This window comes from Microtus oregoni, unplaced genomic scaffold, assembly GCF_018167655.1.
Source record: "Microtus oregoni isolate MIOR12 unplaced genomic scaffold, Mior012 000029F_ref0000214, whole genome shotgun sequence".
In the NCBI taxonomy this organism is placed as follows: Eukaryota; Metazoa; Chordata; class Mammalia; order Rodentia; family Cricetidae; genus Microtus; species Microtus oregoni.
This window is the reverse complement of record NW_024543088.1, coordinates 22,868,006-22,882,756: the sequence shown is the minus strand read 5'-3', so window position 1 is coordinate 22,882,756 and position 14,751 is coordinate 22,868,006. Positions and strand designations below refer to the sequence as shown.

At 41.2% G+C, this 14,751-nt stretch overlaps 1 protein-coding gene across 1 annotated transcript in view; it reads left to right on the top strand.

The window, feature by feature from the left end:
- Window positions 1-13,734, top strand: part of Parl (presenilin associated rhomboid like) — a 29,559-nt gene extending 15,825 nt beyond the window's left edge. The window contains exons 5-10 of the mRNA XM_041677688.1: window positions 2,416-2,511; window positions 3,192-3,341; window positions 5,644-5,714; window positions 9,305-9,406; window positions 9,526-9,623; window positions 13,472-13,734. Coding sequence (XP_041533622.1) covers window positions 2,416-2,511; window positions 3,192-3,341; window positions 5,644-5,714; window positions 9,305-9,406; window positions 9,526-9,623; window positions 13,472-13,583 — 629 coding nt within the window. The 3' untranslated portion in view covers window positions 13,584-13,734. The remainder of the gene's footprint in view (window positions 1-2,415; window positions 2,512-3,191; window positions 3,342-5,643; window positions 5,715-9,304; window positions 9,407-9,525; window positions 9,624-13,471) is intronic.
- Window positions 13,735-14,751: the final 1,017 nt, after the last annotated feature.

Below are 14,751 nucleotides of genomic sequence, written 5' to 3'. Positions count from 1 at the left end.
CATCAACTCTGTTAAACCAATCAGAAGGCGCCTGAAGTGGAAGCACATCTTTACAGTATACACAAATATTCTGCAGCATTTCCCCCCTTTTGTCTAAATAAAGGGAAAGGGTTTAACTCTAACACTGTAAAACTATATATAAGAAGAACAATTATCAGATCTAAATAAAAAGGGAAAGATTTTAACTCTAACATAGTAAAACTATATACAATAAGGGCAATTATCAGATAAGAATTATGTTCACAATGTATAGTCTATGTATATTTTCAAATTCAATGTTGACAGAGGTTTCTGTCCCGGGTCCTGCAGCCATTCAGTCCCAAAGAAACACTCAGAGGTCTACATTAATTATAAACTGATTGGCCTAGTATCTCAGGCTTCTTATTAACTCTTCTAACTTATATTAGCCCATAATTCTTATCTGTGTTAGCCACGTGGCTTGGTACCTTTATCGGCAAGGAAGTCATGTTCTGTGTCTGGCTTCTTCTCTGTCTGGGTGACAACTGCATACTGACTTTCTCTTCTCAGAATTCTCCTGTTGTCATTGCCTCACCTATACTTCCTGCCTGGTCACCCCACCTATACTTTCTGCCTGGCTACTGGCCAATCAGCATTTTGTTAATCAAGTACAAGAAACAAATCTTTACAGGGTAAAACCATTGTCCCACAGCAGTTCGGAGAAAGTACTGTATTATTTATACTATTTTAATGAGTCCAAAGTTTTAACTTAAATAACTTTCTATCATAACTTGTATTACCATCCTAAAAATATCATTTTAGACCTTAAAGCATCTTCTTAGATCAACAGTTTAATTTTTTTATCTCTCAATCTTTATAAACTTTATATCTGTTTTGTAGGTTTTTTTTTAAACTGATAACAAAGAAAAGGATATAACTATCTAGTCTTCAGTTCCCATCAGAGACCCAAGAAGGATATAATATTACCTGAGTAAGCAGAAAGTGCAGAGCAAACAATTTCTAAAACTAAAATTACAGGGACAGCTGGGTTCCTGGATGGTCTTAAGAATTTACATCGGGGCATTCATCTTTGGCTTCTGTAGAATAATATCTGACAGACTTTTCTGTGAAGCAAGAATTTTGAAGGAGTGTCCTACCTTGTCTTGGCAAAGTTTGGCAGTCACTTTCTTTTGTTTCTTCCTTGTCCAATTTGGACAGCATATTGTCAGCAGTTGAGGCAAGGAGAGTTTCTTGTCCAGTGACTAACCTTGCCACAATAAAAGCAAACTGTGTTAGTTCTTTGATTCCCATCATTCTGTTTAAAAGTAAATTGGTGCTGCCAGAAGCAGACATTTTTCACTGTCATGAAAAGTCTTATGTTATTAAAAACATTTTAAATGCCATATTCTGTAGGTTTATGATGTTTTCTATTTAAAAATTATCTCTGTTTGACCTGGAATACGTACCTAACATGACTACATGTTTGATTGTTATAGATGACTACTAACTTGTGTGTCTTTATGATACTACCAGCCTGGTCTACAAGAGCTAGTTCCAGGACAGGCTCCAAAACCACAGAGAAACCCTGTCTCGAAAAACCAAAAAAAAAAAAAAAAAAAAAAAAGAACTAAAACTTTACATTTTTAAATGAGCTGCATAGGTGTAACACCTTAAACAAGAATAGAAAAATATATAAAGTATAACAAAAGTAACCCTTAAATTTGTATCATATACAAAATCCTTACCAATGTAAAATATTTCAGACTAGTAGTTGTTTTTTAGTTCAAAAGTAGACTCAACAATTCACCCTTTTATCCCATCCTTTTTATACTAAATCCCCCTATTTTTCCTTCAGAAAGAGATTCCTGAATCTAACCTTCTTTACTCAGCTTTTTTCCTGACCATGACCAACAACAACTTATAATCAACCCCCTAAACGATAATAACCATCCATATTCCATTGAACAACCAAAAGCCACCCATCCCACCTCTTGGGAATGTGGGCATCGTGTTTTCTAGACTACTTCCTATTGTCTGGGGGTGATGGTATCTCTAAGAGACCCTGAGAAAACTGGGTAGAGACATGGTAGATACTTGAGGCTGATAGGCTGGCCAGCCTGGAGTACACAACCCAACACCAGGTAGTGATTGAGACCCTGCAACAGCAAGGAAAGCAAGAATGATTCTGAAAGTTGTGTGTGTGGTTCTGCCACAAATAAATAACTTTGTCAAAATAAAAGCCAGTTCTAGAGCATTTGCAGCTTTCCAGAAAAGCCTTGATTCACCACCATGTGATGGTTTTGACACTTTAAAGGCATTGACATGGTTTGTGCTTCTAAGCACACTCCCCCTTGCCAAATACATAGTGCACTCATGTAATTGTGGCAGGGAAACGCCAGGTGGACTGGGTCAGACATTCTTGGCTTTTATTTAATGTTGTTCAATTCTATTTTGTAGGTATCATAGCTGCAAATGCTCTAGTATTTTGCCTATGGAGGGTCCCATCGCTGCATCGAACCATGATCAGATATTTTACATCCAACCCAGCGTCAAGTAAGTTTATCTTCTGTGAATTTATTTTGAGTTAGAAATAATATGGAAAATATGGTTTGTTTTAATCAGAATGTTACAGGAATGAGTTATTTGTCAGTAGTTAAGCACAAAGTACAGAGGTACCTCCCCCCCCCCCCCCAAATTAGATATGTGGTTGGAGAGATGGGTTAGCAGTGAAGAACACTGACTGTTTTTCCAGGGGACCCAGGGTTTATTTCAATCACCCACATGGTGACTCCTAACTACCTATAACCTCAGTTCCAGGATATCCATTGCCCTCTTCTGACCTTGTTTGAGCACCAGGGGCACACAGACATACAAACAGACAAGCACCCATACACTTAAATTAAAAGAAATTAAAATAAAGATTTTGAAGTTAAGATCTATAATCATTCAGGCTAATTTTTTGAGGACAATGTTATATGTAATTTTGTGTCTGTAATTGAAGTAATTTCCTCATGCTATAGTGATAAGGACAAACTTTTGAACTTCAGAATGATCACTGGATGTTTAAGTAGGGACATCTTAGGAAATGCTTTGTTAAACCATCTCATTTAAAGTTTTAACTGACTGTTTTGGATTCTTATGCTTGATTTAATAACAACAATGAGACAAGCTTAAAATGAGTAAAACTTATGGCCTAGTATTGCATGCTTACCACATTCTTCCTTCTCTCGTAGAGGTTCTTTGTTCTCCAATGTTGCTGTCAACGTTCAGTCATTTCTCCTTGTTCCACATGGCAGCAAATATGTATGTTTTATGGAGTTTCTCATCTAGCATCGTGAACATTCTGGGTCAAGAGCAGTTTGTGGCAGTGTACCTGTCTGCAGGTAATAGCTTTACTGTAAGACTCACTTCCCTACAGAAGGGACAGAGGAATGGTTACAGTGATATTCTGTACACAGCAAATGCTTGGGATGGATTTATTTATCAAACGTGTGTATAGAAGGGCATCACAGACAAACGGAATTGTTCCTTCCCTGCTTCTCTTTTGATAGATCCCCATGTATGCTTGGTTTTCAGTAAATCAAGCTGAGATTCAGGAATAGAGTGCTATTTAAACATAGCATTCTTATCTCCCTGGACATTGGTTTTGAATTCAGATCAGCCATCTTAAAAATAGATGGTTTCCAGACTTCCCAGCTATCTTCACCATGTGGTTTATTTCCCCCAGTGTGTTCAGTTAGAAATCTTTAGATTAGCCATCAGAGTAATTTGTGTTAGGCTGAAGACATAACTCAGTGGTGTGAAGCCCTTACCTAGCATGCACATGATTTAGGTTTGGATCCTTAGCACCAAAAATATTAGTGAGTGTCCCTGGGAGTTTTGGTGGCTTATGCTACAGACCAGCATTTGGGAAACTGAGGTACAGGGTTTCATGAGAGTTTGAGGCCAGCCTGGGCTTCAGAGTGACAGCCTGTCTGTAAACAAAACAGTAGTGAGTATGCTCTGTTCCCTCTGTAGAATGGCATGTTGGCTGTCCTGGATGGCCTCTTCTCCACATCTCAACTGGGGAATTGTAGCATAGGATTCCAGGTTGCCACTACTGCAGAATGAACAGTTGATCAAATTTTACTTTTAATTTTATTTTATGTATATGGATGTTTTGTGTAATAGTAGTAGGAGCAGTAGTAGTATGTTTTTTACTCTTTTTGCTCTTTGTGGGGCCCTCCACCTAGCTCCCAAATAAATAAGCTTGACCTTAGCTTGGCTTGTTTCTTATCAGCTCTCTTAACTTATATTATCCCTTTGCCTTTTGCCTCTAGACTTTTCCCATTCTCTTACTTCTCTAAATCTTACTCTTACTCTGTGGATTGCTATGTAGCTGGATGGCTGGCCCTGGTGTCCTCCTCCTCTGGCTACTTCTCCCCCTCCCAGATTTCTACTTTTATTTATTCTCTTTGCCTACCAGCCCAGACTATCCTTTCTCCTGCCTCGCTATTGGCCATTCATATCTTTATTAGACCATCAGGAGTTCCAGACAGCAAAGTATTGCATCTTCAGAGAGTTAAACAAATGCAACATAAACAAAAGTAACATACCTTAACATAATATTCTCTAGCAATTTTGCCTATATGTGTATTTATATAGCGCATGCAGGGCTTGCTGAGTCCAGAAGAGGGTGGATTTCCTAAGACTGGAGTTACATGGTTGTGAGTCATCATGTGGTGCAGGAAATTGAGCTGGGGTCCTCTAGAAGAGCAGTCCTTAATCCTAACCATTGGGCCATGTCTCCAGCCTGTGGAGTTGTTTTTAAAAATGACTTGGAGAGGCACACTTTTATCCCAGCATGGGGGAGGCAGAAGCAGGTGAATCTCTAACTTCAAGCCAGCCTGGTCCACAGGTCCACAGAGTGAGGTCTAGGACAGCCAGGGTACACAGAGAAACTCTGTCTTGAATCCCCTCCCCACCAAAAAAAGACACTGAGAGTCAGGTGTGGTGGTACATGCCTTTAATCTCTGCATTCAGGAGACAGAGGCAGGCGTTCGCTGTATGAGTTTGAGGCGAGTGTGATCTTTATAGTGAGTTCCAGGCCTGTCTCCAAAGAAAAGAAAAATGATGTCGAGTTCTATGGCACTAAAGCCAGCAGGACCTAATAGACCCCCTGTCTCTGAAGGTGAGTCCAGGGGTCTGAGATAGTTGGGAAGTTTGAGTACTGGCCTTTTTTCATGTTGTAGATTAGAAAAATGATACCTGAGAGGTAAGTGGATACCCTGTGTCACTCGGTGAGTTGTGTGTGGGGTCTAGGAAAGGACACGCCATTCAGGACATTGCCCTATAAATGAACTGAAATGATAGTAGAATGGGCTTCATACTGGCACCCTTAGATTGATCTGAATAGAAACCTTACACCATTGCTGTAAGCCCAATACTCAGGAGGCTGTGGCAGAGGATAGTGGGTTTGAGGTCAACCTGGGCTACAAAGCAAAATACGCCACTAAAGAAGAAAAGCAAACCAGTACTACAACTGGAGTGGGGGCTAAAATACAGACGCTAGGGCTGGGGCAGAGTTCAGTGGTAGTGCTAGTCTGGTGTGCTTAAGGCCCTGGGCTCAATTAGCAGTATGTCTAAAAGAAAAAATACAATAGTACTTTTTATAGGTGACTTGTTGAAATGTGGCTTATTTTATAGGTGTAATTTCCAATTTTGTCAGTTATGTGTGCAAAGTTGCCACGGGGAGATACGGACCTTCACTGGGTGCAGTAAGTAGTCTTCATTTCCCCTCCCTCCCTCCCTTCCTCCCTCCCTCCTTCTCTCCCTCCCTCCCTTCCTTTCTTTCTCTTGTATATCTAATTAAATATTTTCTGATCTAACTTTAAATTTCATTGAGAAATGATTGTTTATGAGAAAGCTGCAAATGAGTACAGCTTCCATATACTCTCATCCTTCTGTTCCCTTATGTCTCCCTGAATCCATCTAAGAGTAAATAATGAGTAAATTAACATGGAAACGATTTGTTTGACACATTTTTGTCAAACTTGGAGTTTGTTCATTTGTACAACTGAAGTGTTGAGACTGCAGCTTTTTTACTTCACCTTTGTTGGTTGTCTGTGCCATGTGTGGTTGCTCTGGGACTTGTGTTGGGGGGACAGAACGTAACTTGGTGGAACTAGTTCTTTCCTCTTTTTTTTTTTAGTTTTGTTTTTTTGTTTGTGTTTTTGAGACAGGGTCTGACTGTATATTTCTGGCTGGCCTGGAATTCACAGAGATCCACTTGCCTTGGTCTCCTTAGCTAAGTGCTGGGATTAAAGGTGTGCACCACCATACCCGACCTGTCTCTATAGCTTTTAACTATTGTTTGTTTGTATGTATGTACTGGAATATAGTACGTTTTGGAAAAAGTATGTCAGAATAACGAGAGCCCACTCTAACATTAGATAAAACTGTCATTACATACTTAAATCTGCTACTGTGCTCTGAACACTACCTAGATTCAGTCACTGACCATTCATGGTGGCACATGCCTTTACTACCAGCACTTGGCTAGCCTGGTCTACATAGAGGGTGCCAGGTCAGCAAGGGCTGTGCTGAGACCTTGTCTCAAGCAATGAAACAAACCAACAAGTGCTGTGGACATTTTGTGTATAGCCCCTGTGTGGACAGTGCTTTCATTTTTCAGAGTCGAGTGACCAGATCATAGGGTGCTGATGTTAATGTTTAAGAACCTACAGACTGGTAGCACATGGACCACTGTGTTCTGTCCTTTCCTGCCAGCAGAGTGTGAGAGTCCCAGGCTCTATGGCTTCACCCACTCACAGTGTGGCCTGGTGGCTATTTTCCCCAATAAAAGCTAAAAATGTTGATGATTTTGTGTTTGTTCTTCAAGCATCATCTTTGAATTATCTTTTGCTCATTAATATTTTTAATTGAGCTTGCTAAATATTCACAATATGTTCTGGGAACAAGTGCTTTGTTAGGCCGTTGTTTGAGATGTACTTATGTACATCCTGTTCCCTCTACCTTCCTGGCTTTTATCAGAATTTTAACCAGCAAACATTTTTTTTAGCCTACCTTGTCTTGTCTTGAACTATTTCTTTCAAAGAGTATGCTGTTAATTTGCATGAAGCTTAATTTACTTACTAGAAGTCACTTTTGGTATGCAGTGAGGAAAGTTTTCCCTGACTCAATCACAAAGACTTTACTCCTATGTTGTTTTATTTATTTAATTCTATGCTTCATTTTAAATCAAATCTGAAGTCTTAGCACAGATCCACTAGCTTTTAACATTTTGCCATGCATCATTTCCTCTCTAACCATACTGACTCTTTTCAGAACCATTTGAGCAGTTTTTATCTTTCTCTCTCTCTCTCTCTCTCTCTCTCTCTCTCTCTCTCTGTGTGTGTGTGTGTGTGTGTGTGTGTGTGTGTGTGTGTGTGTGTGTAAGACAGAGACAGACACAGTGTCCTTGGGCACACATATGCTGTGGTGTGCAGATGAAGGTCAGAGGACAGCTTTTGGGGTTGGCTCTTTTTCTGCATTTGGTTCTGGGTGCTAGATTCAGGTCATCAGATTTTAGTGTCCAGTGCTTTCTGTGTGTTGAGCTACTGTCCTTAAGAAAAGTTTCTTATATTGTGTCTCTTTGTTTCTGTATACTTCAGCATTTGCTTCCTAGAAACACAAATATTTTTCCATAGTCCACAGCACCATTATTAAAGAGATAAACTTTATAATCCATAAACCACTTATGAAGTTGTTCTAGTACTGTTCCCCGTAAGCTCATGTATACATTTAGTTGTTATTTTTTTTTTGGCTTCTCAAAGCTGTCACATTTCTGTAGGTTGTCCTTGTTTTTCATGCTCCCAGTGGTTTAGAACAAACAGGGAGGCTATTGTGGATTTTCTTTTTCCTCAAGACTCAATCAGCTTGTTTGTCTTGGGCGGGAATATTAGATAAATGGTATCCTCAGGACCATTTCTGCTAGGACCAGGCACGTGGTGTCGTCTCTTTTTGTGGTGAATGTCTCAGATGTTGTCCAGCCTCTGTACTACATTTTTCTTTTAAAATGAATATATATGAGGAGACGTTTTTAGATTATGTAAATACTTTGTTCATCAACTTCTCCCTGTCACACGCTCTACTGATAATAATATCTGTTGATTATTTTAGTTCGAGTATGTTTTCACTGTGATTCTTTTTGCAAAGGTGACATGTGTATCCTCTTAGCTAGAATCAGCACTGGCATAGCCCCTTTGGCTCTAGGTCATAGTTGATGTCTTCCATGCTGTCCTTTTTGTGTGCTGGGATGTTACGCCAAGACTCCTTCAGTCTGTCACAGTTTGCCTTTCTCACCCAATACTTGAGAAGAATGACAGCGAAGCCCTTTATAGAGTGTCTATGGAGATTTATTATTTTTGATAAGTAGATTTGTTCTTAATACATTGTTCCTTTAATAGACATCTTTGTATCTGCTGTGACCTGTGTTAGAAAAAAAACTACCTGAGTGCCTGCCACACTGTGTTTTTACCCTGTTCTCTGCACTTCGCACTCGGATCTTTGAAGTCCTCTGCCAAGCTGTGCAGCTTACTTGGTTCTGCTGTGTTGCTCTCCAGCATGCGCTTCCTGTCTCTTCCCCTAAGCTCCATGCAGCTGATGGCTGAGTCTGGGTTTCCATGTGCTGCCTTGGCACACAGCACCTCTCCTTCTGATCTCAGAATTGCTTGTTTTTCTTCGCTGTCTTTCCTGCTGTGCTATAAGGTCCATAAAGTTGGAATGTTTTTTCACCTCTGTGTCTCTAGTGTATAATATCATGCCAACTGTGTTAGGATTCAAATAGCTGAATGAATGTGTATCATGAGAGCTAACTTAAACAAGGAACTAGGATCGAGTTTTTGAGATAGTCTACCATTCAGAATATTAGGATTATGATTAGCATTACTAGAGGTTTGTTAAATTTCTGTATTGCAGAAAAATATCTCAAAGCCATTATTAAATTTAAATTGTAAGAAAAAGCTGCCCACTCCATAGCTCACTGCAACAGTTAGAGAGCTGCTGGACTTTCTTTCTTAAGTGTGTGGCATGTTTAATGCTGTCCTTGGCGCTCATGAAGGATGCATGTGGTCATTATGATATATTTAATTTCTCCGTAGTGAAAGTATAGTCTGTTTCTAGGGATTATTTGCAGCATTGTGTGACAGCTTGGATCCCTTTCCCTGATACTGTTCACATTCACAGTGAAAAGTTTTTAAGATTTGTGTTCCCTCTGGATGTGGAGTGCACTGGCCTGCTCAGAGCCTAGGTATCCCATGGTCACATGGTATCTGCTGTCCTCACCACCGTGTTCATTACCTTGCAGTCAGGAGCAATCATGACTGTGCTTGCAGCAGTCTGCACCAAGATCCCAGAAGGGAGGCTCGCCATCATCTTCCTCCCGGTGTTCACCTTCACAGCAGGCAATGTGAGTACCCGGTGGAGTTCTGGTTGCAGCCTGGTCAGACAGCGTCTGAAATCTCGCCCTTAAATTGAAAGTGGAGGAGCAAAATTGTACCATTTCTCTTTTCTCTCCCTGGCTTCCAGGCCCTAAAAGCCATCATTGCCATGGACACAGCTGGGATGATCCTGGGATGGAAATTCTTTGACCATGCAGCGCATCTTGGGGGAGCTCTCTTTGGAATGTAAGTTTGAGCAGAATCAGGTGCTGAGTTGTTGCTTTCCCCACCCCTTGCTGGTCCCATCTTACTGGTGTACAGAGCTGGTGCAGCCATTTTTCTCCCTGCATTGCCTGTGTGGGAGAGTGTGCTGTGTCTAGGTAGAGGCTGGTGTGGACCGTGTGCCAGTGCGGATGGTCCCTGATGTCTGCTACATGCCAGCACCAAGCCAGTTACCTTAGGTTCCTGTTTAATGATAGAAACTGAGTCACAGGAATGGCAGGTGTTGAAGTAGAGACTAGAAAATTAAATAGAAATTCACGGTTTCGTTTTGCAGCACACCAGACTGAGCACGCTGGGTGTGTGGTCACACACACAGTTGCACTTCAGGAAATTTGTTTTTGCCTGAATTTAAACAGAACAGAAGATCTTGCTAAGTGAAGCAGTGCTGCCTAAGGTGATGGAGCCGAGTGCTACTGTGCTGTGTGTAATTTCCATGGTGACTGAAGAACGGCACATGCGTGTTCTAGCTCTTAGAGCGGCACATTATAAACAGTCCAAGACAAAGACTTTGAGAAATAGCTATGCTTTGTGAAGTCTAAGTTTAGCTATACTTTACATGTATTTTCATAGCATCTTTTCCCCTGGTGGGTTTTTATTGTTCTACCTTTTCTTTTATTCTGAAGTTAATTGTATCAAATACACTTTAAAGTCCAGGATCTGAAAAGCAGAGGAATCCTTTCTCTTGGCTCTTCTAATTTCAACCCTTTTTGTGTAGTGGATCTCAGTCATGTCCCAGACTCATCTTTTTTGTGTTTAGAAAGGAATCAGAAGCTTGGGCTGTTGAGAGGGCTCAATGAGTAAGGGTGCTTGCTGTCCAGCTTAATCCCAAGTGCAATCCCCAGGATACACATGGTGGAAGGTGAGAATTGGCTCCTGCAAGTTATCCTTTGATTGACATGCACTTCCTCACACACGTGTCCATGCACCCACACATGTGTACATGTATCCTCACAGGTACATACACACATGCATGCTCCCCACATATACACATATACATACCCATACATGTGTACACCCATATGCATGTATACATGTATACATGTATCCTCACAGGTGCATACACACATGCACGCTCCCCACTTGTACACTCCGCACATATACATACCCATACATGTGTACACCCACATGCATGTATATCCTCACAGGTGCATACACACATGCACGCTCCCCACTTCATATACACATATACATACCCATACATGTGTACACCCACATGCATGTATATCCCCACACTGTACTGTGGAATTACATGCCCCCCAAAAGGAGGGATGGATAATTTGTCTATGGTCACACGGCCAGTGACTGCAGGATACTAGCTTGTTACACTGCTGCATCAGGAAAGTTTCTTCAACACTGGTGTAGCTTGGTGGTGATGCACAGCCTAACGTGTGGGGTCCTCAGTTCAATCCCCTTCTGAAGCAAAACCGTGTCTTCCTACTTGGCCTTAGCCATGCCGCCGGTTAATCTATATTCATGAGTATAATCGAGTAGTTGCCTGCCAGACTGAAATGTTTGGTTCTGCTTGCAGTTAGTAGGCTCAAAAGATTTGGAAAGATCATGTTCATGGTGAGTTCTTGACAAGTGATTCACTTCTAAGGGTTTTACATTTGTTCTTGGGACAGTCCTTTTTCTCTTCTACATGCATGAGAGAATCTTAATTTAGCTCCAATTAATTGGTGTGTTTTGTTTGTTTGTTTTTAAGATGAGGTCTTTCTATGTAGCTCCTGTCTGACCTCTTATTCAATATACAACTCAGGCTGTCCTTGAACTTGTGACAATTCTCATGCCTCAGTTTCCCGAGTGCTAGGATTACAGGTGTGTGTTATTGTGTCCAGTTTTTATAAGCAGGAATTAAAATCCTGGTATAAGGCAAAACCTTTACAATAAAAATGAATATTCAGATATTTTTGACATGTTAAAATGTTACATTGCTGTTTTGGTACTATGTAAATCAGATAGAGCACTGTTCACAGTATATTTATTCTTATGTGTATCAGTATCTTACCTACATGTATGTCTGTTTTCCACATTCATGACTGGTGCCCACAGAGGCCACAGGAGGGCAGCAGATCCCCTAAAACTGGAGTTTCAGGCAGTTGTGAGCCACCATGTTGATGCTGGGAGTTGGACCCGGGACTTAAAGAGCTCCAAGTGCTCTTAACCACTGAACCATCTCTCCACCCCTTCAGTCTTTTATACCTTTTTTTTCTTTTTGAAACAGGCTCTCACTATATAAGCCTGTCTGGCCTGGATCTCTGTATGTAGACAAGGCTAGCCACACACTCAAAGAGATCCCTCTACCTCTACTGCTTGCCTCTGTATCTCTGCCAGGATTAAGAGCATGGCCATCATGCCCATTCTCTTAAAAATTAAAACCAGGTGTCTAGGAAAGGATGAGGTCAGTCAAGTCTGCTGTCTGCCTCTGAGAACATGAGGTCTGTTTAGAGAAATGAGTACACGAGTCAAGGTTTCAAGAGTAGGTGCTTTCCTAGGCTGCCTTTCTCTGTCAGCTCACATCTTCAGGAGCCAGTGCCTTTTCCATGGGAGACTGAAGATGCCCTAAATGAACCCCACAGCCTGTGTTTCATGTGGTACAGCATGCCCATGTGGTTAGCACTGTCACTCAGTTCCTGTGAGATGACTTCCATGCTCTTTGTGAGCAGTAGTTGGAGCACAGGATTTCAGGTGTGGGTCCTGCTCGCTCTTACTTTGCTGATTCCTAGTCAGAGGGCTGAGCAGATTAAGGAATTACACCTTTCACCTTCACTGCTCATTGTCTGCAGGCAGGTTTTGGATGGGCAGGCCTCCTGTGTGTAGGCAGGTGGAAATGGCAGGAGACATATACCATTGTAGTCCTCATTAGTAAGTCCCATACCTGACATTTCTTTTTAATCATTGTAAAAAAAAAAGAGTCAGTGTATCTTTGGTCAGAACTTGGGTGACACACAAAGCTATTAGCATGTTAAGCAAATTACTTTCTTATATACTTCTTTTCCTCTAGTCTGTAAAGAGAAAAACAAAGGTAGATATGGTTGTTTATGCTTCTCTTCCCAGCTTTTGGGAGGCAGAATTGTCATGAATATCCAGCCAACTTGGGCTACATTGTGAGAACTTGTCTCAAAAATAAACAAGGAATCATGATGGTTAACTTGAAGTGAATAAAAAAGTTATAATTTAGGGCCTTTGAGATGGCTCTTTGGGTAAAGGCATTTTGCGCAAAGCCTCACAGACTTAATTCCATCGTTGGGACATACATGATAGAGTTCTAAGACCTTTACACACAGACCATGGTATCTGTCCCTCCTCCCCCAAGATACAGAATGTCAAGAACAATCTTTAATAACTGTGTAAAGCTGTGACACATTTCCAAGCAGCCACTCAGGCCCATCCTGCTTTTATCCTTTATATATCATAACTATCAAAGCTTTATATCAAATTACATGTTGTATTCTGTTTTGTGGAGTGACTGTGACAACTTGGGGCTGCACAGACGGCTCAGCAGTTCAGAGCAGAGGACCTGAGTTCCCAGCACCCACATGGCAGCTCACAGCTGTTTGTAAGTCCAGTTTCTGGGCATGCAGTGCTGTCTTCTGGCCTCCAGTATCACTGCATACACATGGTGCACAGACATACATGTAGGCAAAGCACCCACTCACAGAAAACAAATACTCTTTTTAATGAAAACAAAAAGCAAAGCAAAAACAAAAAAATCAAAACAAAACAAAAAACTGGTGTCCTTCGGTGCTGCAATGATGTTTATTTAGATTTGCATGTCACATAGTTTGAACATTGGACTATTTGTCTTTCTCCAGATGGTATATCACTTATGGTCATGAACTCATTTGGAAGAACAGGGAGCCTCTAGTGAAAATCTGGCATGAAATAAGGACTAATGGCCCCAAAAAAGGAGGTGGCTCTAAGTGATGCAAAACTGGCCAGTATGGTACATCTGCTCCTTGCTGCCTGGAAGACTCAGCATCCTGCCACCCCGGTGTTTTAAATGTTCTCAGTATATGTCTCATTAGCAAATTATGGCAAAGTTATGAAATAAATGTTTATATCTCTAGTTTGTAAATGGTATTTGCTCCTTTGGAGTACTGGTGCTCTTGCTTGGTTTGTGAAATATGACATTCTTCAAGCCTGGAACCTGGTGAGAGATCCTCAACAGATTTGATGGGACCTTGGAGGAGCCTTGGTTTTATGCCTGACCTGGCATCTACTTAGCATTGGGTTCTGACTTCCTTTCGACAGTAGAAAGTTGAGGGCATTTTCTGTTTGACATAGTCTGGAATAACAGCCACAGCACTTCCAAGCATTTCCCTAAATGACTTTTCTGGCAGTGAGCAACATATCCAGAAACTTGTTTTAGAATTTACTTTCTAGATAAAAGATGCAGCTAGATAAGAGGAGAAGAGGGGGTTGGGAAAATGGCTCAGGCAGAAGAGTTGCCTGCCATGAAAACATGAGGAGCTAAGGATGGATCCTAGCACCCATAGAAAACTGTTGTGGTGGCACACATCTGTAACTCCAGTGTGGTCGACAGGTGAGTCCCCGGGCTCATCAGCTAGATGGATTACCCAATTGATGAGTTCCATGTTAAGTGAGAGACCTGTCTCAAAGGGATGAGCATTAAGTGATAGAGCCGAACTCTCGGTGTTTTTCTTTGCCCTCTGCACATGTGTAGAAATGCATGCTCATTGGTGTGAACACACCACCACAGAAAATAAAATGGGGAGCAATTGAGGAAAAAACCTGGATTCTATCTTTGGTCTCCACATATGTGTACACACATGCATGACCATTATGAACTCACCAGCCCCATCCCACCTCCAAGCGAAGGAAATAAGGTGGGTAATAAATACAGAAAGGAAACCTTGTTTCAACCTTATGTTTAGAGATATGTGCTCTAATGGGATCAAACTGAACCCTCTGAATGTGCTGACAATTGGAGCAGACTGAGAAACCATGATAATGGCACTGGAATTTGTCTCTACTGCATGTCCTGGCTTTTTGGGATCCTATTCTATTTGGATATACATACCTTCCTAAAGCCTGGATTTAGTGGGGAGGGCCTTGGACTTCCCACAGGACA